This window comes from Urocitellus parryii, chromosome 10, assembly GCF_045843805.1.
Source record: "Urocitellus parryii isolate mUroPar1 chromosome 10, mUroPar1.hap1, whole genome shotgun sequence".
Lineage (NCBI taxonomy): Eukaryota > Metazoa > Chordata > Mammalia > Rodentia > Sciuridae > Urocitellus > Urocitellus parryii.
The window spans coordinates 26,927,023-26,950,959 of record NC_135540.1 but is presented as its reverse complement, the minus strand read 5'-3'; the positions used below and the strand labels follow the sequence as shown (position 1 = coordinate 26,950,959).

Sequence of the window (23,937 nt, the reverse complement as noted above, 5' to 3'; positions counted from 1 at the left end):
ATAAGTCTTACATATATAAAAACTGGCCAGAAAAAAAATTCACTTGTTACATAAGAACGTCATCTTCTAGGTGGAGTCCATCCGTCAAGGAACCTCTGTCCTGGGGAAGGAGTCAGGAACAGGGTCCGGGTGTGGTCCCGCGCTGTACCTTTAGTGATTGGATCCTGCACAGTGGATGGCTCAACGTGTAACAAAGACATTCAGTGTTGGCCTCTTCCCAGCAGTCAGTCCTCACCCTCTGAGTCCCAGAGGCGACAGAGACAGACACCCGTCACTTGCGCAATGGATTCAGGACCCTCCCCAGTGTGGTCCGACCCGAATCCTTCAGTCTAAGGGAGGCCCTTTCCCCGAGCCCTCTGCCCTTCAGAGGGGCCTCCGCGTCGGCAGCGGGACTCTCGGCAGATTCGGGGCCCCTCTTGGGAGCCCGGGCGCTGCTGGCCCGCCTCAGGCTGCCGCTGTCCTTGGAGGCCGCGTCCTCAGGGCTGCCCTTGACCCTCAGCTGCCGCTGGGAGACCGTCCGAGTGATGCCGGGGCCTTTGGCCACGGCCGGGGGATCCGTCCTCTGGCACCGAGAGGAGGAGGCCACTGTGTTTCGGGCAAAGCTGGGGACAGGGGGTGGGACGCGGGGGACACTGGGGGCGGGCGGGGCCTTGGGCTCTTCCTCGGGGCTCTCGGGGACCTTACTCTCCTCGGGCTTCTGCCTGGGGAGGTTCCTGAGGGGTTTGGCGCTGGGCTTCTTGAGGGAGCCCCTGGGCTGCAGCGGGGGCTCCTTCCCCAGCCGGGTGCTGCTGCCCCGGGACAGTCTCTGCTCCTCGGCCACTGTGGCCCCGGCCCCCGTGGAGGCCCTCCTGGGCGACGTGTCTGAGGTCCCCTTCACGGAGCTGCGGCGCGACAGTGTGTCTGTGCTGCTGGGGGCGTCCCGCCGGGACGGCTGCTCGGGCCGCTTCCAGCCCCCGGGGGCCCTGCTGGCCCTGGAAATGGGCACCACCTTGCGCATGCTCTCGCTCTCCGAGGCCGTCAGGGTGCGCACGGGCTTGGGCGCGGCCCCCGGGCTCCGCCGGGCAGCTCCAGGCTTGGCGGCCCCCAGAGACGCCTCTTTGAGGGAGTTTCTCTTTGGTCCTGCAGCGTCCTTCCCTTTGCTAGGTCTGTCCCTGGGAAGGTCACCCTTGGAGCCCGGCTCGCTCTTCATGGAGAGGGGAGAAGGCGCCTCCCCCGGAGTGCTGGGAGCAGGGTTGGAGGACGCCTGGCTGCCCCCCATGTCCCCAAGTCCGGAGGACACAGAGCCGTCCCCTTCCCTCTCCTCCTCGGGCTCCCCCTGCCCGTGTCTGGAGTCGGCTCCCTCGGAGCAGTCCAGGGTCAGCGAGCAGTCGGTGGGGTCCGAGACACACAACGGCGGCCCGGGGTCCTTGCTCTCGGGGTCACTGCTGCCCACAGACGCCACAGCTGCGCCGCTGGGCTCCTCGGGGGCAGCCCGGTCATCCTCCGGGGCTGGGCGGGGTCCTTCCTGGGGACCTCTGCCCACAGGTGTCAAACTGTCACGGCCAGCACCGAGGGACGGCGGGTTCCCGTCACCCAAAGATGCGAGCTCCACGGGGCTGCAGTCACTCAGGGTCAAAGGGGATGTCTCCTCCGGGACCTTGGGACCCTGGAGGCTGAACTGGGCCAGCCCTGTCACCAGCTCATGCTCCTTAATGCCCAGAGCCAGTGGCGGGAGTAGAGGGGCCCAGGCCGGACCCAAGCCCACGGGCTCGCTGTTCCTCTTCCGGAGGAGGCCGGCCCCTGCGCGTGCGGCTCGGGGGAAAGCAGAGGCGGGCTCCTCGGGCTGCGGGGCTGGAGGCTGGCTCTGCCGAGCGGAGGGCAGCTCGGTGGCTTTCTCTTGGCCCTCTGGGGCCCGAGGTTCTTGTGCCCCACTGGGGCCTCCACCCCGTGGTTCTCCAGGCTCCATCCAGGCTACCAGGGGCCGGGGCTGCCGGGGGCTCCTCCGGGGCAAGCTGTTGAACTTGTTGAGCGCCTCGGGGCTGTCGGTGCCGCTCTCCAGGAAGGTCAGCAGCTCGCGGTCAGCAGAGGTGCCCAGGGAGAGGCGGGAGCGGCGCGTGTTGGGGGGCCGGTAGGAGGGACTGATGGGCCTGGGGTGCAGGAAAGGGCTCAGGTCCTCTGCACCCTTCTTGGTCAGCAGCTCCACGTCGTTCTCACTGCTGCTCCGGGCAAAGCCGAGCTCCCCGCTTGCCCAGGAACGCCTTTTCTGTTCCTGCTCCTTCAGCCGCTGCAGCTGCCTCAGCTCCTGCACCTCCCGGTCCTGGTTGTCCTGAAGGGAGGGAGGAGAAGGCAGCGTGAGACGCGGGGCCTCCTGCAATCGCCAAGCCACCTACCCTAAGACTCAAAGAGAGGGACTTGCGTGGAGGACAGCCCTGGGTCACATCCCACGCTGAGAAAGACTGTGCACTGCTTTGTGCATATGCAGGGGTGCAGGCGGGTTGTGCATATGCAGGGGTGCAGGCAGGTGGACGAGGACCTCCCAAAGAAACGCAGGGATCTGGCCCAGGGACTCGCCACCCTGCTCCAGCCATCTGTCTACAGGTCTCCTTCCTGGGTTCCACTTCCAGCTCTCCAGCCAATACACTGTCCCTTAAGCACAGGCTCCGATTCCACATATGGACGCCACCTCAACTCCAAAGAAAGCCAACTTGTTCCCACAATCAGGGAAGAGGAAGAGGAGTGCATAGGCTTTACAAATCCTTCCACCTTCCACCCGGCTGCAGGCCGCCCAGTCCCTTTCAGAGAAACTGAGTCAGAACCAAACACACCTCATCCGCCTGTGCAGTGCATCTCCAGCGGTCCCTCAGCATCTGCAGGGGACTGATTCCAGATCCCCATGGGGACACCCAAATCCTAGTTGTAGGGTTTGCACATAACCCATGCACATCCTCACATATACTTTAAGTCACCTCTAGACTAATTATAATGCTCAGTGCAACGGGGGCATTACGTAGGCAGTGGTTATGCTACGCTGTTTAGGGAGAAATGACAACAAAAGGGCCTGCACTCGTTTGGCACAGATGTGCCCTTCACAGGAAAATACTTCCAACTCGTGGTTGGTTGAACTTGCAGCGGGAGAACTGTGGAGTGGAGGGCTGGCTGCATCCGTGTCACAAATCATGGATCTCTTTTGGGTTGGGAAAGCCATGTAATCATGTAATTACACGGATCTCATGACCCAATTCTGTTATTGTTAGCAGTTTTTACTTGAAAATCAATTTCCTCCTACAGTGGACTTTCCAAGTTTCTGTGAGGTTCTGGCTGGAGACTCTTGGCTCCTCCTTCAGCTCTGGCCTAAGCCTCCCCCAGGGTCCTTAAGCCTGTCCAGCCTTCTCCAAGATAGTGCATGGTGAGGTGGGGCCAGGTCCTGGCTTTCAGGACAGCTGGGCGACAGCACCACGCAGGTGGCCTCACAGGCCTGTACAACTTGGCTACCGGCTGAGACTCCTTCTGGCTGGATAGAGGAAGGAGCTAAAGTAAAGCTGGGCTTGAGAGAAATGTGACCAGTTCCCCCAGGAAGCTGGCTGGGGACAGGTCTGCATGCAGGGTAGGAGCTCCAGGCTCTGGGTTCCACCCCCAGTACCAACTAAGTTAATCAAAATAAAATACAGGGCAAGAGATGACTCAGAAGTACCTGGCTCTCCATTGCCACCTAATAAGAAGGAATGTGGGATTCTGTTTTAATCAACATTTTGTTAAAAGCCTGACTTGCAACCAGGCATGGTATTGCATGCCTGTAATCCCAGTGGCTTTGGAGGTTGAGGCAGGAGGATGGCAAATTCAAAGCCAGCCTCAGCAACTTATCGAGGCCCTAAACAACTTAGCCAGACCCTGTTTCAAAATAAAAAATAAAAGCGATGGGGACGTGGCTCAGTGGTTAAGCACCCATGGGTTCAATCCCTGATACCAAAAAAGAAAGTCTGATTTGCACAGTCAAGCTACCCCGAGCATTTCCCGGCTTTCTATTTCACTGGAGATCACTGGAGTGGGTGGTTGAAGGGACCAAGTGTGGCCCTGTGCTCAGGGCAGCAGCAGCTCCTTATGGATCTAGGAGTGACCATAGGCTTCGCTGGCCTTCGTCATGACACCAGGCATCTTCCAATCATCCCACTGCAACAAAAGTGTCCCTGAGAGTGGAAATTCTCTTCTGGGGAGGGGCTGAGTAGGACATTAGGATCTTTGGTAGGAGTGTAAACGTGTGACCTCCATCATGAAGTTTGCTAACGAGATGCTTTTACTGCGGGTGTTGGTTAGGGGCCAGACACTTGGTGATATGGACCCTGCAGGTCTAGAAAGGCAGAGCCCGGCCCCAGCCAGCCCAGCCTGGGGCCTGTCCATGCTCCCGAAACCATGGAGATGCTGAACTCTCTTTCCACCACGGGCAGAGGACCAGGTCGGCAAGAAGAAAAATAAACATCCAAACCACTCTGGAAAGTGTGCAGTCGTCACCAGCCAGCCGTACCTTAACTGCTTTGTTGAATCTGGTACAGAAATCTCTGAATATCTGGAAGCACTCATCCAGTTTCATGGTTTCTTTGTCTTCACAGAAGAAATCTATAAGTGTGTGAGCCTCGCCCTGCAGCTCCTGTTTCCAGTGCTCCAGCTCTGTCAGCTTTTCCAGCGCAAACTGCAGAAAACAAACAGGAACGCACTGAAATAAACGGGTCAGCCGAAGAGGCGGGGCTCTGTCTGCTCCCAGGGCTCGACTTCAGGTCTTGGAGAAGGGAAGGCTTATTGTCAGGCCACCGCTCTCAGAGCCAAAAGGAAAGTAAGTCAACCCAAACAAAGCTGAGCAAGCAAGGTGACCTGCTGCCTGAGACCTAGGGGCACAGAGCAGACTGAAGCTAGGTGTGCGTGGGGTGCGCCTCCGGCCCCAGCTACCCAGGAGGCGGAGATGAGATCGCCTGACCCCAGAGTCTGAGGTCAGCCTGGGCAAGACAGTGAGTGAGATGCTGAAAAAAAAGAGAAAAAGAAAAAAAGACTGATTTAAGACCTTTACTCTGTAGAATGCCACTAACAAGTTTTCACTTTCAACGTTACTGAATAAATTCCTCAGGTGTACGGGTGGTTGTATTAGAAAAACTCGCAGTGACGTACATGTCTACAATCCTAGCAAATGGGGAGGCTGAGGCGGCAGGATCTCAAGTTCAAGGCTAGCCTAAGCAACTCAGTGAGAACTGTCTCAAAATTAAAAATAAAAAGGACTGGGGGTGTAGCCCAATTGTAAATCATCCCCGGGTTCAATCCCCAGTACAAAAAGCAAAGCAAAGAGAAACTCATTCTACACCAGTTCTTCCTTCTATGGAAACTGACTCGTGCTAGCCAAAGGTTTAAAGTGAATTTGTACTGACAAGGTGTCCCTTTTGCCCTGTCGAGAGGGAGTCTAAACTTAATTCCAAATAAGATCTGTGGGGTCTGTGTTGCAGGACTGAAGCCCTCGTGCCAAAACTAGGGGTGCCACCTGAGTCAGCTGGGAAGCTCTGCCAATCATCCAGGCTTGCACTCCATGTGTGGTTAATAGGTTTGGGGAGCACCCTGCACTGATGTTTTAGCAACAGTTGCCAGGAGATTCTGGAAGGTCTCAGGGCTAGGAATTAGTGTCCCATACAAACCCCCCTGCTCACTGATTTAGTTTTCCTTGTGTATGCTTCTACAATACCCAGGCTCCAAGGCCTAATTCCAGTGTGGCAGGAATGAAGGAAGCTTGCTTTTCCCAGGGAGGTCCCAAGCCTTTTAGGACAGGATCTGCCACATCAAAGGGTCACGGGGTGCAGCTCAGGGACCTCAGGTTGCGCTGTCATGAGAAGGCAGGGTGGTAAAGGGGAGTACTTGGAATCCCACTGAAGCCTTGTGATCCTTTCTTATTTACTGGGTGTGTATGTAAAGAAGGGATGTAGGAATCATGTTACTCCATGAAATCCCATGTATCATGCTTTGAAGACAGAGTCCCATTTGGGCAACATGTTTTGGAGTGTGGGGGCCACAGGCCTCGAGGAAGGCGGTCGCTGTCTGAGCACGCCTGGTGAGCTACAGACCCAAGAGACATTCCTTTACGGCTTGCCACTTCCCACCCGTTCTAACCACTTTATCTGCTCGAAGGCCCTTTTCTTAAACCAAACACATTCTAGAGGTAGTAGGAAACCAAAACTATTTAGGAAACCAAATACCAGAGAGAACAACCGTCTGAGTCAGTAGCTCAAGGCAGTGTGTCCCTTGTGCTGTGTTTTCCTTCATGGAGAGGAGGGTATTCATGCAGGGATAAATCTCTGCCTGTCATTCTTATGCAGAGGGGTAAAAGGGAGTCCCGCCAAGAACAGCTCAGCTGCAGAAGACAGGCTTCCCAACAGGAATCTACCCAGGGGCTCAGCTCCACAGGCTCATCTGCAGAGCCTGTGGGGATCCACGGACACTGGAAAGGGAAGGCCTCAAAGTGCCCACATCACCCCAGCCCTGGGCAAATGGACCACACAGAATGTAGACCTGAAAAATCACCGTGGCTGAGCTGCACACCATGAGTTCAACATGCTTGGGGCACAGTTCAAAGTTGTGCTGGCAGAGGACAATGACAAAGACATCAGCAGTTGGAGTGTCAACCAACTTTCCATCTCTAACTTGCCTGCTATGGACCAGAGTCCCACACCAGCCTGTCTCACCCAAGGGTCAAAATGCTGATGGGATCTGCAAAAAGACGCATCCCTGTCACCTTTCCACTCAGAAACCTTGACTGGTCCCTCTGCTTAGCCTCGCAAGAAGCCCAAGGTTCTCAGACTGGTGCTCAGAACCCTGCACAGTCCGACCCTGACCTACTTAAGAATTTTCATCTCACTCATCTAAGAAGTTGAGTTTAAGAATGAAAAATCCATGGCTATGTGCATTTTTTATTTAGAGATAAATACGGCTACCAGGCCAGGCGTAGTGGCATACACCTGTAATCCCATAGCCTTGGGAGGCTGAGACAGGAGGATTGTGAGTTCAAAGCCAGCCTTAGCAATGGCAAGGCACTAGCAACTCAGTGAGGCCCTGTCTTTAAATAAAATACAAAAATAGGGCTGGGGATGTGCTCAGTGGTCAAGTGCTCCAAGTTTAAACCAACTAAAAAAAAACGGCTACCAGGACTGGGGATGTAGCTCTGTGGTAAACACTCTACCTGGTGTGTGTGAGGCCCTGGGTTCAATCCCTAGAACTACAAATCAACACCACAAAAACTAAAACTAAAAACCCCCACAACCAGGAAGAAGAGTTTAACTAGTTAAAACAAGGTTGCCAGGAGATGACGAGAAGGAAGAGCCATACTTCCTTCTAGACCTTTCTACATCAGGATTTAGTATTAGACAGAAGCTAAGGATACAGTTCAAGAGAAAGCCTTGCCCTAGCATGCTCAAAGTCTTTGGTTTCACTCTCAGCATCACAAAAAATAGAAAAAAATTGGTGTATGATATTAATATTTAAGATAAGAACTTGGGGGAACAACCACACTTTTTATTTTGTTTATTTTTTGTGGTGCTGGGGATCAGACCCAGAGCTTTGTGCATGCCAGGGGAGGGTTGATCTACTAGACCACAACCTCAGCCCAACAACAGCCCACACCAGCACGTCTCACACAAGGGTCAAATCTTTCCTTCCTTCTTCTTTTTTTTTTTTTGGGGGGGGGGCAGATAGCAGAGATTGAACCCAGGGGTGCTTTATCACTTAGCCTTGTCCCCAGCCCTTTTTAATTTTGAGACAGGGTCTCCTAAGTTGCGATCCTCCTGCCTCAGCCTCCTGAATCACTGGGATTACAGGTGTGCACCACCAGGCCTGGCCCAACAACCAGAATCTTGATGGGTGAGGGTCTCATTCTTGGATTCCTAAGCTTATTCTATGCAGCTGACAGCACTTACTACTGCTCTGTCTCTCTGTGGTCCTGCTGCTGGTGGTGGTATTCCTTTTGTTTTTGCACTTTGAGAAAAATGTGAAGTAAGGGAAAATTAGCATTTGGTTATATTTGAAAGCAAATAGAGAGCACAGGTTGAGTGATAAAAAATAAGCTTGTAGGCCAGTGTTCGCCGACAGGAGCTGAAGCTCAGAACACTTTGACAAGACCCAATCAACAAGTGCAGGCCCTGGTGTCCGGCCTTGAAGCGAGCTGCTCCTGTCTGCTGCGGAGGAAGCCCAGCCGCAGGGATTCTGCCTTGTGCAACTCACAGCACCAACAACCTTTAAGGCAGCACCCCGGTTCAGAGAATGCAAAAGCGTGAGATGGTGCCACTTTTTTTTTTTTTAATGAGGAAGATAAAAGAAGTATGTCAGACTATGTGATTAGTGAGTCACAATGAGCTGTCACAAACATGTCCACTCGGCTGTTTTCTGTTGATGTTATTCGAACAGCTCCCGACACACCCTATGGGGTTGTTGTATTTGGGTGTTGATAGGCACGGGGACGGGCGCTCGAATATGTATGCTGCTCTCATTAGAAATCATGCCAATATGCAGCTTGTCTCTTCCATATAAACAAGGGAAGGAAGAAGAGCCTGAGTCCTAAGTGTCTGGTTGAGTTCTGCAGAACTCTGTGCTGTTGTTCAAAAGCTGATTGCTTTCGAACCCAGTCTCGAGATGCCAGGCACATTCCAAACATAAGTGCCCTAAGCTGATGCCCACTCACTACAGTCAGGAGCAAGGGGGTCACACACAATGAGCAGCCATAGCAAAAGCCACTTTTCTAAACTAATACCAAGCTTTAGACCACACCAACATCTTCTGTAAGATACCGGCGTGGAGAGATGCCGAGTTCCTGTACTAACTTGGGGGGAAACATGAACCTGCTGCTTCCACAAGTACACCACACAATCGTCAGCAGCCCTGGGGGGGAGATGAGATCTGAGGGCCTGGGGACTGCCTGCAGTCCTACAAACCTGGAGGAAGTCTTCCATCTGCTGCCGGAGCTCCGCGTCGCGCTGGATGTTTTCCTTCAGCGATCGAGTCCTGACAAAGATCGAGTGCAGTTCTGCCTCCGTGTTATCCAGAGACAATCTAAAGAAGAGAGTGAGAGTGGGCAGCGGGCACGAGGAAGCCCTGGGTCAATGGGAACATCAAACAGGACCCCCAGCCGGCCAGCCCTGGAAGCAGGAGGGGAGAGCCGCCCTGGGTGTAGGTCTGGGAGTCCCCAAGTGTTGTTTCAGGAGGCAAGTCCTTCCCAAGAGCACACCCCGGCTCAGAGGAGGCTGTCACTCTGCGCTTACAGGGGAGACAACCAAAACCATAGGCCTGTGAAGAGGCTCACGAGCTGATGTGAGCACGTTCACGCAACAAACGAGAAAAACTAAAAGCCACCGGGCTCTGGAGACGCTCGCTCTCCCGGGGATGGAAAGCTCTAACCCAAGAGGCCCAGCCACGGATGCTGACAGCCCCAACGTAACGCAGGGTCCCGTGAAGACACTAAGCCCACCTCTCCCCGCTTCACACAGCGAGGCTGCCCGAGCTCTGCTTCACGGAGAACTCAAACACAGCCAACAGCCCTGCAAGAAAGAGGTTACGTGGACTGCAATGCTTCGAATCCCTAGAGCGAATGAAGATTAGTGGAACATGAAACATGAAAGAGGGTCTTGCAACCTGGCAAAGTGAACAGGTGAAATTTATAAATGAGGATGCATTCATGCTTCCGTCGTCGACACTAACTTAACTTTGTGCAATGAAATTTTCCACCTTAATTGGTCCTGGGTGCCCATCTGAGATCCAGTTGTACTTCACCTGTGTATTCACCTTCCTTTTCATATAAACAAATCTCACTGAAAAGGAGTCTTCTACTACCATGTCTAGCTAAACTTCTGATCCAACTCAGACCAGAAATCCCCTTTCAGGAAAGGTGGCGCACACCTGTGATTCCAGTGATTCAGGAGGCTGAGGCAGGAGGATGGCAAGTTTGAGGACAGACTGGGTAACTCTGTGAGACCCTATCTCAAAATAAAAAAAAAAAAGAACTGGGATATGGTGTAGTGGTGCAGAGTACCCCTGAGTTCAGTCCCCAGTACGTAAAAAAAAAAAAAAAATAATGATGATAACTCCTTGTATTATCTTCTATAGAAGGTCTCTATAGTCAGAGTAAAAATATTCCCACGGATTTCTTCTAGTAATTAAAAAGCAAGACAGTTTGTGACTTCTAAGCTATCCATTCTTCTTGGAGAATAATCAGGTGATCTGTAAACATGAATTATGAACTGTTTACACCTTTGCACTGATAATCCCCCTTTGGGAAAGACATGTAATCTGTGGTGAGATGTTCACAGAGTCAATAACAGTGAGATACAGGCTGTGAACTATGGTTCACTTGTTTATATGCATATGGCCCGGCTCTGTCACAGCTGGCTCTAGTCACTCAGGTAATAAGCACACAGTATGAACGGGGCTGATACAAGGAGCGGTGCACTGAGCCAGCTCCTGAGAGCCAGTGTGGGTGTCTCTCCGCAGCTCTGCATTCAATGACTCTGTGTCAGCAGCCTGATATCTGCCAGGTCCCAGTATTCATGGCATGGAAACAAGCAAGTGCTACAAGCCAGGGCTTTTTTTTTTTTCCCCGTAGAGAACTAGTTATCAGAAGCATTTACCTTGGAATGACTATGTCCTATATGTTGAAAAACTCAGGACTCAAGATGGTACACACACAGAGATTAAGCCTGCATTAAAGAAAGCATGCTTCCATATTAGGGTTAGAAGCAAATTAGAGTGATGTAATTAGAGCTTTGTTTGGGAGATACTTTCTCTGTAAAGTTGAGTGACTAGTTTAAAATCAAATCCTTTCAGAGTTCTTGGTATGGTTCCAAGCCCTTTTAATGCAATAGAAAATAAATGTACCATGTTAGATTCTACAAGGAAACAGCGATGTATGGCCCTGAAAGTTTGACTGATACAAACCAACTCCCAGGGTAATAAGCTGTGTTGTTTGAACCCTATCTTTTGGGTGTGGAAAGATTTAAAGTTCTTAATCCATATATATTTTTTAAACTGATGACATTTCATTAGAATAGACTAAAAAACTTTTAAAAGATAAAGGTTAATTACTCAAAACCCCCAAATTCCAAGGCACACACACATCTCTGTTAAGCAAATAAAAAGAAGGCCTGCAAGTTTAACAAGGGAAAACTTTTAAAGTTCAAACTTGAATCCCAAAGTTGTAACTGCTCAGTAGTTTCCCCAGAAGGGAGCTAAGCCAAGCAGTTCTCCCAGCTCACTGCCTGCTCCCCACTTACCTAGCAGTCTCCTGAACATGATGCAGCTTTCCAGAAAAGTTTAGAAGGTTGGCATCTTTCTTCTGGGCTTCCTGAAACAAGAACAGATTTTTTTTTTTCTTTCCCTCATTGGATGGATAAAACTGGAAGGAAATCATCTTCTGAAGGCTTAAAGGAACTGTGAAATCACTGCTCATTTTCAGCTTGCAATGTTTAAAGCAATTCACTAACATATGAACTCCGATCCTCTTAGTAAGATTTTCCAGAAGTCTCAAGATACATTTAACTTCCCAGAGCAATCGATCGTTGACATGAAATGCAATTCATGTGCACGGGGACTCAATGGAAGGAGGTGGCAGCTTAGCAGGGCCCTTTGTTTTTCAGAGAACCCAATACCTCCTGCCTAAATACCACCATACCTACGAGTAGCCTTTCCATGACTGGGATGCCTCGGCTGCTAAACCAGTTTGCAAACTGAGTTTAGTCAGAAGGTACACAGTCCTGGAGGCATGTGGATTCTTCACCTGGGGAGAGGGTGAGCAGAAGGCAGGTGGGAAGGAAGCCATTACTGACCCAGGAGACTTGCCCTTGTGGGCAGCGACCTAAGTTAGTCAGAGCCATTGGATGCATGGATCTGACAGAGCTTGGGTGAAGCACCGTCTGCAATCCGTGCCAGAGAAGGAATAGTTTCTTCTTCTTTTTAAAAATAATATGAGATGAAATGCAGAGAATTTTTTTAATATTTATTTTTTAGTTTTAGGGGGACACAATATCTTTATTTTATTTTTATGTGGTGCTGAGGATGGAACCCAGTGCCCTCATGCACACTAGGCAAGTGCTCTACCACTGAGCCACAACCTCAGCCCCCAGTTTCTTCTCTTAATGCCCTGAACTTCTGAATCCTGTACTCAGGAGTAGGGGAGGCGCTCAGGGATATAGTGCTTGCCTAGCATGCACGATACCCTGGGTTTCCTCCCCAGTGCTGCAAAAAAAAAAAAAAAATTAGTATTGAGTTAAACATGGCCCTTTGTCCTCAGAAGAACATAGCAGCAGTATTGTATGTTATTTACAGTACTCGTGTTATTTATGGAGTGCTTACTATCTGCCAGATAGTCAGCCAGGCCCTCTATGAACCTAACCTCCTTGGGTCCTCTCAATTACATGTTTTTTTAAAAAATTTATCTTTTAGTTATAGATGGACGTAATACCTTTATTTTATTCTTACATGGTGCTGAGGATCAAACCCAGTGCCTCATGCTTGCTAGGCGAGTGCTCTCTCTCTGAGCCACAACCCTAGCCCTCAATTGCCTGGTTTTGCGGGCACTGTCACTAACCTCATCATAAGACTGAGGGTCTAAAGATTTAAGTAGCTTGTCTAAGGAGGTTTAAGTAGCTTGTCTGAGGCTATTAAAGGACAGTCAGAACCCCCCATCCTATCTGTTCTATCCTGTCCTGGAGCTCACACTGCAAACATGCACAGAGCTTCCTTTCCCAGATTAAAATTGTGTCGGAACAAGGGAATCAATGGAGGAAAACCAAATCATTACAGTTAGTTGAGATCATCTAACCAAAAAGAGAGAACTGACCATGGCTGAGATTCTACAATGCGCTTAGCTATTCTAACATCACAAAGACCCTGTCCAAACAAGAAGCCAGCACCGGGGTGTAGCTCGGTGGTGGCACAGCATGTGCTTAGCATGCAGGAGGTGCTGCGGGTTCCGTACTCAGCCCCCAGAGAAGCCACGGATGGGGTCAGTCCCCATACTCTGCATTGCAGGAGGGCACTCTAACACACAACTCACAGAAGAAAGGAAAAGGCAATCTCTTTAAACACAATTGGTGACAAATCTGGTCTAGTGCACATTGGGAGTGTGTGCATCTTCAGTCCTCTATTATCTATTCCTATGGCCACCATTGTCCCCAAATAACCAATTTCCACAAAGATGTACCCCTATTTCTAGTTCTCTCTCCTCTCCAACCCAGCCTTCACAGTACCTTTTGTCCTGAAAAACAAAAATCTGATCATGCCATTTTGGTGTGCACAAACCTCTGTTGGCTTCCCACTGCCAAAGCATGAAACCCAAATTCCCCATCTCTCACGCCTGACACCTGACACCTGACACCTTCATGACACGCTTCCCAGCTCCTGGCCTCACCTGTTCCACTTCCCTCCAGCCCTATAATCCTCAGCTGAGGAATCCACACATAAGCAAATAAGCCTCCTGCAAAGAGAACTCCCTTGGACCTCACCATGCCCTTCCCTAACTCAACACCATCTCACTGCCTGGGAAGACCTCCCAGCCTCCAGGGGGGCTTCATACCCGGTCCCTCTCCATATCTGTCATTTCCACATACCTGTGCGACAAAGTGCAGAAGATTCATCCCAGGTTTGTTGGATTTTGTGTCTGCCAATTTGAGCAAAGAAGATAGTTTGAATCCTACCGCATTGCCAGCATACCTTCCCTAAAGAAGGCGAAGCAAGAGAGAGAAACCAATTATGCCTGAAACCAACATGAAAACTGAGAATACAACATTTTAACTTTTTCTGGATCTTACTTACTGCATTCATGATGTTCCCAGCCTGGAGCACCAAGTGTAATATTGAGTGTAGCTCCTCACAGGACATCAGCTCTGTCAAAAAGAACACATCAGAGTGTCTCAGAGGACGCTTCCTCCCCACCAGCACAAGACAGTGGCCAGGTCCAAGTTCAAGTGTGCCTGGAGCAAGTGCTGACCTGCAACTGCATACAAGGACTGAACAAACAAACCAAGTAGCACATTCCACTCCAAACCAAAGGCACACTTGCTACTGGCAACCCATGTCATCCTGTTTGACTAGGGATCAGATATGCACGACAGTTAAACATCACAAAAGGGCTCACTAAGGAAAAACTTCAAGCAGTGGAAAAGACAGAAGCCTAAGGAAAGGCCGTCCTCGGTGTTACAGGAACTAACTTTCTTCTCCTCTTTAGTTAGTTAATTTTCTTTCCTTCATGTCAACTAGTTTTTGAGACTGTGTTTATGGAACATGAAAATAAACAGCAAGCAGCGTTTTGCTTACCAATGAGGTAAGAAGAGATAAAAAAAAAATAAACAAGCTGGGATGACATGTAAATGACTTGCAAAGCACCAACCCCTGGGGCCCTGGCTCTCAGGGCACCTTTCCATTTTATTCAAAGCTGTGCATTTAATTTGGACTGGATGAAGATTTTAAGAAGGAAGCTACCTCTGTAATACCCCGGCTAGAGAGCTCCCTATTACCACCAAATCTCTTGTATAGTTAGGGACAGAAACTCAACAACTAAATTTCTAAAATACATTTGAAAAGTTAAAGAGAAAACTTGATCCTCAAAATTATAGTATATACAGTCAGCCAAACGTTACCTATGATATTTTAAAGTTAATATTCTCCTGTACAAGCTACTTTTGGATCACTGCCTATATTTCGTTATCTAGGAAGGCCAGTTTGGGAAGGTCACCCAGATAAGAAGCATTTCTGCCGTGCCCACAAGTTTGCAACGTTTAATATGAAAACATGCTTTTCCATCACTATTTGAACAGAAAGAACAAGTTCCTGCAACAACCTTGGTATAGGGAGAAATTTTAAAAGTCCTCTGAACTGGAGGAAGAATAATAATTCTTTTTTTTTTTTCATTCTTAGCATCCTCTCTGAAATGAAGAAAATACTGTGGGCTGAAGAAAAACCTTTATCTTAACACAGGAAAGCCAAATAGGAATAGATAGCCCTACATCATCAACTAGTAACTCAGAAAACGAGATGGAGGAAATCAGGCTGGTGCTGAGGACACCAGGAAGCGGACAGCCAGGGAGGGCTGGAGGATGTGCCTGGAGCCGAGCAGGGGACAGCTACAGTGCTGTTGTGGGCAGTGTCCCCAGGGCCACACACACCAGAAATAAAGGCCCCAGTGCCCTGTGAGACATCAGAACAACTCCGAAAGGAGTCTGGACAGGCAATGATTTAGAGTTGTTCAAGAAGTGACAATGACCAACTTGCCCCTTTCAGACTTCAGTGGCCCGCCAGATGCTGGGTCTGGAGAGGGTGTGGGTGGGAAGAGACACCACAGACCAGCAACATCACGAACCAGAGGCCCAGAGAGAAAGTCTGCTTCTGGAATAGCTAGGGACAGACACCCACAGAAACCAGAGCAGGGAGGAGACACAGCTGGGCCAGGGTGCAGGCATGTGTGTGCCCAGAGACGCTGACCAAGGAGAGGGACAAGAGCCAGTGGCAATGAGTCAGGCTTATTCTGAAGCCGAAGATGGAACACATGTTCTTTAATGGGAAGATAATAGGCAAATTATTATTCATTAGGAGAAAAAAGGTAAATGGAAATGAACTTTAAATGTATCCCTCGTTAACAGCTCATTTCCCTTTTTAGGGTGTACCAGAAATGGGACTTTCCATTTCTAATTTCAAGTATAGCTTTCTAAAAAATAAACTACCAGCAAAATTAATAAAAACAGGTTGTATGCAGATTCATGTATTTACTTACCTTTTGTAGCAGTTCTTAAAATTGTTATATCTGTGTACAGGGAAGAACAGGAGGGTAAAAATTCCTTCTTTAGCACCATGGCTTCAATCCGAAGTGAATAGCTGAAAAATATAAAAGGTTGAACTGCTGAATTCGACATCGGTTTAAAAACCTTACTCTGCACAAAACAACCATCAGTGATTTCATCCTTACTTTGGCACCTGAATTAAGCAGTGCAGAAAGGAATCTGCCAGGGAGAGCTTGGACACGTCGCCACTGAATGTTTTCAGCTTCTTCACCTGAATGACAAATGGAAAGGGAGTCGAGGAAAAAAATCAGTTATAATTAAAAGTCAAGATTATTTTAAATTTCATCTTAGAATACTCCTAAGAAAACAGGATTTCAGTGCTAAATTCAAATTAATAAAAATGTAGACCTTAGGAAAGACAGAAAAGGCAATCATCTTGGTTACCACTTTGTTCTTTCTTTCTTTCATTTATTTTTTATTTTTTTGCATGCCAGGGATCCCAGGTTTTGTGCCTGCTAGGTGAGTCCTGCCCTACTTCTTTGGTTTTTAAAAGAAAAAAAAAATGAACTCACAGACTTGAAGGACATGAACTAGTGTTGCTCGTACGGATGCAGATAAACAGCGCCAAATGAAACACAGAGCTGAGGCGCCAGAGTCCTCAGGTCGGTTACTACAGGGACGCACTGGGAAGGGGGTCTGTTCTGAGGATGAACATTCCCTGGGAGTAATAATCTGGACGTGAGATCATTGTTTGAAAGAAGAAAGAAATGACTGGAGAGTCATTACAACATTTTAAATACTAAGTGGGAAAAAATCTTATTATCTTAAGTATTTTGGATAGAATACACTTGGCTGGTTGGGGAAAGTCTAACACAGATTGCTCCACGGGCCATTTCCACTTCACTTCTAATAGCTCATAGGAAGGGACGACTGCGTCTTTTTGTTTTGTGGTCCTGGGGCTGGAAGCCGGAGCCCGGAACAGGCTTGGCAAGGGCTCTGCCACAGAGAATCCAGCCTGGATCCTGGTATCCTGAGGCAAGGGGGTACCAGCTCTCCAGCAGGCAAGTAAAAAGGAAAACTGTTCCGACTGCTAAAAGATCAAGGTGAAGACTCCCCGCTATGATGGCCCTACTCACAACAGCTAGGACACAGAATCAGCTAGGTGCCATGGAGATGGAGGGATAAGAAAATCTGGTGGACATACACCATGGAGAACTATACTGCCTGAAAGAACAAAATCCTGTGCTTTGTAGCAAAATGGGTGGAACTGGAAGACGTGAAGTGAAACAGGCCAGAGAGGATGTCTGCTATCACGTGTGGAGGCTAAAATGGGAACCTGAACACATAACACTGATTAGCAGAGATTGGAAATTGAAACTTGGAAAGGGGGATAAAGGGAGCCTGGATTTGATTAGCTCATGCTGTATACACATATCACACTGAACACCACTGATACGTATAACTAACACATCTTAGTCAAAAATAAAACAAAATATTTAAAAAAGATTTCCCCCTATGAAAAGTCCAGTATGCACCGTGGCATTTCCATTTCAATAAATTTTAAAAAGGGTATCCGTGACCCCCAACGTCCCACGCACACACCCACTACCCACACAGGAAAAAGATGAAAGCCCCTCACACACTAGGCAGCAGCCCCCAGATGAATGCCACTTTCTTCTGCTGCTCATTTTTATTACCCAAAATATATATGCATTGCTCTTATAAAAAAATCATGCTAAATGAAAATTTTAAACACACAAATATTCCTCCCACCTTAATAAAACAAAGAAGAGGAGTTCTGACATAGGTATATAGCCCCACAGCTAGCAGGAGGAGGTGTAAGCAAAGAGAAAGTTCTCCAAATACATCACAGAGAAAAATCATGCCTTCCCCACACAGAAAACTGATTGAGCCAACGGTAAAACCACTTCTAAGGCCACTGTTAATAGAGCCTGCCAACAAAATTCTTTATGGTAAGTAGTACCTTAGTACTCTTAGTAAAGTATACAGTCTGTCTTTGTAGGTACCTGTTGCCTATAAGTACCTACTGCTTTAAAATTCTTTTTTTGTGTGTGCAGGATTGAACCCAGGACCTTGTGCACACTAACCATACTTTCTTACCAAGGAACTACACCCCCAGCCCTGTTATTCCTTATAAAGCTTACTCTCTTCCATTCCCTGAATTATGATTAATAATATGATTTTAAGTCCTTTCAAAAAATAGAAAAATAGGACATTCAAAAACAAACAAGTATTTTTCAAGCCAGGCACAGTGGTGCATACATATAATCCTAGAGACGCAGGAGGATTGCAAGTTCAAGGCTAGACTTTGTAACTTAGTGAGACCCTGTCTCAAAATTAAAAAAAAAAAAAAAAAAGGGGCTGGGGATATAGCTCAGTAGTTGAGCATCCCTGGGTTCAACCCCCGGTATCAAAAAAAAAAAAAAAATATATTTTCAAAGATCTACAAACTGAAACATCTACTTTAATCATTTGAAAATATAAAATGTAACAGTGCAAAGTCACATCCTAGTGTCATGTCTAATTCTTAAGACTTCTTTTTTTTTTTTTTCCAGTGGTACAGGGGATCCCAAGGCCTCATGAATGCTATGCAAACGCTTTATCACTGAGCTGCACCCTCCACCTTGATTTATTTTTATTATTTATGTATTTTTGCAGTACTGGGGACTGAACACAGGAGTACTTTACTACTGAGCTACATCCCCAGCTCTTTTTATTTCACCTTGAGAATAGGTCTCCCCAAGTTGCCCAGGCTGGCCTTGGACCTGAGGTCCTCCTGCCTCACGTTCCTAAACTGCTGGGATTACAGGCATGTTCCACCCACTACACCTCGCTTTTTTTTTTTTCTCCCAACGAGTAGAAAATACCCATTTGTAAAACTGCATCTGCCTTACCAACAGAGCTACAAAGTGGATTTACCATTTTTAGCCTTCACGAATGTCAGGGCACAGGCACTTCTGGTTTAGCTAAACCAAATCTGTGGCTGGTTTCTGAACTGAGAAATCCCTAGGATGAATTCTGATCCCTTCTGAAACAGAGTCTAACAAATTGCTATATATGGCCAGGGGCAGAAGGAGGCTGTGCCTTTTGCAAAGATCCTATATGCAGCACGTACGAAGCTTCTGGAAATAATGGCACAGATTTTAGTCTGAAGTGTAAGAACAGGTCATGCTAAGTAAACTTGGTAAATACTTCCATTAAACATGTGCTAAACTGTATCTGAGCAATGAGGAATCCCCATCACTCATGTCAAAGGCTAAAATGTTTATAGATTTCAAGAGAACGGTGACGGAAAGACAGTCTTATTTATGCCAGGTGTACAGTCCCTCCCTCTATTTCAAAAGGAGATTTATGTTCATTAAAGGGATTACTGCACCTTCCCAACGGTAGGGAAGTAAAAGAGAGGTGAACAAACCCTATAATTATTATGCATTCTCGTCATTATCAAAAAGCATTTATTAAACACTGTTAGGCATCATTTTGTTGGCTGGGCCAAGAGACTCTCATTAAGACCCTGGCTGGGCCCAGTTTCTGTCCTATTAGCCAGAGCACGCTCCTTATGTTCTCAAGCTTGAAGTGGCAGCACTCCCCACAAACACACCCACCTGACAGAAGACCCTCCGCTTCCCCCCTGCCATCCCCTCCTAACAGCAGCAGAGTAATAAAGAAAGAGCAAATGAGCACGTCCAGGTGCTGGGGTGTAGCTCAGTGGAAGAGCACGTGCTTGGCAAGAGCAAGGCCCTGGGTTCTATCCCTGGCACTGGGAGGGGGGACCGGGGAGGGGGAGACCAGAGGAGGCAACTCAGCATCTCCCAGAGAACACAGAAAGTTTCCAGCACCTTCCAGCTCTGGACGCCGACACTGAGGTGGCGGATGGGGTATTAGCCCCTTGGCCGAGGAAGGGCTCGCCAGGCTCGGTGGGGGTGCCCATGCCTCCTCCCACCCCCTCTGGGCAAGGGCACAGGTGGAGCAGAGCCCTCGGGTGCGTGCACTCCTGGACCCACCTTGCTCTGCAAGTGTTAACCACACACTGGAGGAAAGATGAACAGACACGTCAGAGAAAAGATTTGTGAAGGGCAGAGAAATTCCTGACAACAAATTAACCTTGGCTTGGCTGGCTGGCTCCTCCGCTGAGAAGGCAGGAGAGAAAAGGGCTGTTTCCGCTCATAATTTCCAGCCTGCTGATAAGATTATGGCATTATGCGAATGACACTCACACCAGGGCTCTGTGACAGCAGGTGATGAAGAGGCTGGGAGGCCACAGGGTGCAAGGCACAGCTTTGACAACCTTTGCTCTTCCTTCCTCAGGGAGGTGGTGGAGGGCCGCAGAAAGAACTGCCGCAGGGCCAGAGGGATCAGGGTTAAGTGCACCCCTCCTCTAGGGCCCAGCAGTCATGGGACACCATCTAGCCCGTGAGAGCCCTGGCTTCTCGTTTGTAAAATGAGGAAGGAGTCTGTTAAAATGTCATTGTAAGATTTAAATGAAAAGATATATAAAATAATCACAACTATAATTGATTGACCTCCTGTGTGTGCCAGGCACCGGGCTGAGCTGAGCACTTTAAATATACTGCCACTTCATTTCATTTTGCTATGTCTGAGCGGGGCGTGGTGATACATGGGGGGGTTGGGAGGCTGAGGCAGGAGGATCAAAGTCAGCCTCAGTAACTTAGCGAGGCTCTAAGCAACTTAGTGAGACCCTGTCTCTAATAAAAATATAAAAAAGGGCTGGGGATGTGGCTCAGTGGTTAAGCACCCCTGGATTCAATTCCTGGTACCCCTCTAAAAAAAATAATAATAATAATAATAATTATTATTATTATTATTATTATTATTATTTTGCTGTGCCTGTGCCTGGCACACAGGACATTCACTAGAGGTTCAGTCCTATTAGTGCTGAAAATGAGCCCAGAACGTCACCCTGCAGCCTTACTAAATGTGGTGACACGCACACTTATGCATTTATAAGCATATTTCTGCCACATTCCTAAACCGCCTTTGCTCGGCCTTGCCTCTTCCCTGGCCTCATCCTCATCCTCCAACATCCAGAGGACCAAAGACTTGGCTCTGAGTCTGGGTGGTGCCAGGGCCACAGAGTGTCTGCACCAAGGCAATTTGTCCTTGGTGGGGGCATCAGTCACCGGGTGGCTTCAGCTTTCTCTGACAGCACAGATCCCAGAGTGTTTAGGGAGGGGCGTCCTGGAGACTGTCAGGGTGGGGAGGAAGCTCCCAGCGGAGCGTGGAGGGTGTGGTGAGCCAAGCCAAGAGTCAGTGACATAAACAAGAAGTGGGGCTGAGGGTGGCCCTGCAGCAGGAGGGTGGGGGAGAGCCAGCTGAGGTCTGGTCCCTTGGCTGCAAAGATGGCTGGGGAGCCCCAGCCAGCGTCCTACTTCAGGTGGCTAAGTGTCAGGGCAAGAGGGCCTGGGGGACTCTGGCAGACCTGGGGTGGGTTTTCCTCATCTGGCCCTTAACATCCTTCCTTTCTAATTAGATCCTACATTCAACTAAAAAATGATTTTCTCAAAGTTTTAAAAAGAGTTCTTTAAAAATGCGAGGGGTTTGACAGCTCATCTGCTTCTTTGAAAAACCCCTTTGCATTTTCTAATCACTTTTTGAATTTTAAATGAGAGATGAAGGCAAAATCGGGTTCCACCTCCTACCTCTTCGTGGCAAGAAGGCGGTACCCTCCCTCACGCCCAACTTAATCATTTAGTTAGACATTTAGCTCGTTTCACAGGCACTGTCAAATTTGATTCTTGCTTAAAAAAAAAACAAAACCAAAAACCGATGAGGTCAGTTAGGAGGGGGTATAGAAAGCAGTCCTAAGGAGGAGTCAGGGAAGAAGCCCAAGCAGGAATAATATTTCGAAAGCAAATAAATCTCTTTTTGTTTTTCTTTTTGTTTTTCTTTTTTTTTTTTGCAGTGCTTGGGATCAAATTCAGGGCCTTCTGCATGCTAAGCAAGTGCTCTACCCCTGAGCTGCATCTCTGGCTGGAAAGCAAATAGATCATCTTAAAATTCACATTAATTAAGTTCTATTTTTCATCAAAAATAAAGGAAAATATCATCATGGATTTGGAAGTTTTTATAAAATTATTCTGTTTCTTCCTATCAAGCACCTAACAAAGAATTACTAAAAAAAAAAAAAAAAAAAAAAAAAAAAAAAAAAGAAAGAAAGAGAGAGAGAGAGAGAGAGAGAGAGATTAAGGTCTGTTGAGTGTGCCATGAATTAATCTGGAGTTAGGTTAATTATACTTAATTTGCAAACAAAAAACTTGAGGTAAAGAGAATGAGCCTCAGATTATTAGAGATACCCAGATAAAACTAGAATCTGGTTACCCACTAATCTACACTTGGCATTAACTGAACATCAACCAATGTAAAAGAAAAAGCACAGTTTTATCTCTTTTCTTGTTATTAATGACGTTAAAAGTCAAGCTCCATAAATCATGTCTGGGAAAAGGAGCTGGGGTGAGGGAGGGGGACCCAGCAGTCTGGGTGAAAAGGATAATTTATAGAAAAGTCATCTCTTTTCCTTATAAAAAACATCACCCTTCATTTTTACTTACATAGAAAATATATTTGTCAGATTCTATGCTGTTTTATTTAAATGTTTATGAGCACATGTGTAACTTCCTATTGAATTTTTCATCAAAAATAAAGGAAAGTGTCATCACGATTTTGGAAGGTTTTATATATAAAATTATTCTGTTTCTTCCTATCAAGCACCTACCCACTCAATAATTAAGTTAATTTGATACAAACAAAATAAATAACCTTTATATTATGGTACTTTTAGCTACCACAGCAATTTCTACTTTTCACTAAATTAGGTGACATGATGTACTAACAGTTCACACAGCTCTCCTAATTACAGAGCATCTTCCAGAAAGATTGTTTCCTTTTTCTCTTTTTAAAAAGTCTATGTATTATAAAATAGCCCAGGTTCACCCTAGGCAAAGGTCATCTTTAGACAATGGAAAAGAAAACTCAAAAATTTATTGAGCTCCCATGTGCCAAGCACCAAGCTGGGTTTAGTCATCTGGGCAGCCCAATGAGGGAAGGGTCATTATCCTCGTTCTACAGGTGAGGAGACTGAAGTTCACAGGAGTTATGGACCTTGCCCAAGGTTCTCCATAAGGTATGGCTTGATCTGAACCAAGAGACTCTGACTCTGTGGCCTGGCTGTTTCTATTGGGTCACCTTTTATGTTTATGGGGGAAAACTCCGGCTCTGGGCAGAAGAGTACCCTTCCCACGTGAGTTCTGACACACGCAGAAATGCCAAGATTTTCTCGTCATTCTTCACACCCAAAACACGCTAAATTCCTTACCTCTTCCAACTCTGGCAAAAGCTTCAGAAATTCTCGCAACGTCTCTGATCCGTAATGCTCACTCTTTCCTTGATGAATATCTTCCACAATGGACTGGGGAGACCTTGAAAAGATAATGAGTCACATTCCATGTCACGCGCTTGGAGTGTCAAGAGGGAACAGGCCTGTGGAAATTCAAACACCTCCAGCCTCCACCCTCCTTCCCATCCCAGCTCCCTCCCAGGTTCCTGGAGTCGTCTTTGGGGGAAGTAAAACAATCCCCTTTGGCTTCCCCAGAATTCCTACAGAGCCCCCTCCTTGTGAGTGCAACAGCAATTTGCCTCCTCAGTCCAGTCTCCACTGAAGGAGCAACACTAAAGATGGATCTAGAACTTCCATGACACAACTGGCCTGAACGGTCAGTCCTGGCAATTCTCCTGACTTCAAGCAACTGGATTACGCTCTGACAGATACTAGCGGGCTCATCAGGCACTGCGTCTAAAAAGGACCAGAAGGTGTGAGGAATGCCTTTCGCTCATATCGAAGTTGAACTTCAGCTGGGTCACACCCACAGACTTTGCTGTTGACAGCCTGGATACAGATGACTAAAGCTTGAATGTGCGCAAAGAAATCTTACTTCTTAAATTGCTTAAGAAATATCCCAATGTTCATGTTCCGTTTTGCATCTAAGATGGTAATCTGGAAAAAAAAAATAGAGACACAGAAGATTATTAAAGTACAAATAAAAAGAGGAAAGAAGAGAATCAAGATACAATACTAATAAAAGAATAATTATCAACTCATCAATCTAGTGATTAATAAACTTAATAATTTTATGAATATATT

General features: G+C 47.5%; 1 protein-coding gene across 1 annotated transcript in view; it reads right to left on the bottom strand.

Moving 5' to 3' along the window:
* Window positions 1-271: 271 nt before the first annotated feature.
* Fhdc1 (FH2 domain containing 1) overlaps window positions 272-23,937 on the bottom strand; it is a 31,874-nt gene continuing 8,208 nt past the window's right edge. The window contains exons 2-11 of the mRNA XM_026384750.2: window positions 23,729-23,790; window positions 23,113-23,215; window positions 15,944-16,029; window positions 15,752-15,852; window positions 13,798-13,868; window positions 13,593-13,700; window positions 11,259-11,329; window positions 8,928-9,045; window positions 4,499-4,663; window positions 272-2,305 (exon numbers count right to left, since the gene is read on the bottom strand). Coding sequence (XP_026240535.2) covers window positions 272-2,305; window positions 4,499-4,663; window positions 8,928-9,045; window positions 11,259-11,329; window positions 13,593-13,700; window positions 13,798-13,868; window positions 15,752-15,852; window positions 15,944-16,029; window positions 23,113-23,215; window positions 23,729-23,790 — 2,919 coding nt within the window. The remainder of the gene's footprint in view (window positions 2,306-4,498; window positions 4,664-8,927; window positions 9,046-11,258; window positions 11,330-13,592; window positions 13,701-13,797; window positions 13,869-15,751; window positions 15,853-15,943; window positions 16,030-23,112; window positions 23,216-23,728; window positions 23,791-23,937) is intronic.